At 33.8% G+C, this 995-nt stretch overlaps 1 protein-coding gene across 4 annotated transcripts in view; it reads right to left on the minus strand.

Annotated features, from left to right (window-relative positions):
• LOC106879322 (glycerophosphocholine phosphodiesterase GPCPD1) overlaps positions 1-995 on the minus strand; it is a 55381-nt gene that overhangs the window by 13476 nt on the left and 40910 nt on the right. For all 4 annotated transcript variants that reach the window (XM_052973210.1, XM_014928828.2, XM_052973206.1 and 1 more), the window contains one exon: positions 419-511. In XM_052973210.1, coding sequence (XP_052829170.1) covers positions 419-511 — 93 coding nt within the window. The remainder of the gene's footprint in view (positions 1-418; positions 512-995) is intronic.

Consider the following 995-nt stretch of genomic DNA (forward strand, 5'->3'; position numbering starts at 1 on the left):
GTGAGTGGATTTGGTAGACGGAAACTGAAAGAAGCCCGTCGTATATATGTATATATATATATATATATATATATGTATGTGTGTGTATATGTTTGTGTGTCTGTGTTTGTTCCCCCAACATCGCTTGACAACCGATGCTGGTGTGTTTATGTCCCCGTAACTTAGCGGTTCGGCAAAAGAGACCGATATGATAAGTACTAGGCATCCAAAGAATAAGTCCTGGGGTCGATTTGCTCGACTAAAGGCGGTGCTCCAGCATGGCCACAGTCAAATGACTGAAACAAGTAAAAGAGTAAAAGAGTTGTTAGTTTTTACATCTATTTTTCTATACTAGTATCCATCAGATATTTGCAGGAATTTTTACAAAAGGTGTCGCAGTTGTTTTAAGCTGTGTTGAAGTTTTAAAATGAAATCTTACCTGTTCCATAGCAATATCAATAGAAAAGTCATGGTAAATCACAGGTACATGATCTTTTGTTAAGTGCACATCCATTTCAACAAAATCAGCGCCCTAGTCAAGGGAGATGCAAAAATTAAAAATAGATAATTCCCAAAAGAATACATTGCAGATTACATATTAGTACATATTAGAAACACACAGCATAGCCTTGTGACTATTTAGTGTAAAAGAGATAATTTTTTCTAGGTAATACTTGGTGGGGGTTAGATGTTAGAATTTTAAACTAAGGAACAAGAAAGAACAATGTATAGAATATATATATATATATATTGTATATTTTCATTTGTCTTGCCCGCTTTATGCTCTGGTGTTTGCTGAATTTTTTCTGGAGAACATTCTTTTCTTTGCGGTTAGATCGTAGGTGATCTTTTTCTAGCATATCGGATGTCCACTTAGTGGTCATACCTTCTTATACGCATGTAATACAGTTTTTCGGAATTTTCAGAATTTTTTAATATGCTAGGCCACAGGTTTTAAATTGATGTTAATCAAATTAATATTCAATTTATCACCGTCAGTATATATATATATATAT

This window comes from Octopus bimaculoides, chromosome 1, assembly GCF_001194135.2.
Source record: "Octopus bimaculoides isolate UCB-OBI-ISO-001 chromosome 1, ASM119413v2, whole genome shotgun sequence".
Taxonomy (NCBI): domain Eukaryota; kingdom Metazoa; phylum Mollusca; class Cephalopoda; order Octopoda; family Octopodidae; genus Octopus; species Octopus bimaculoides.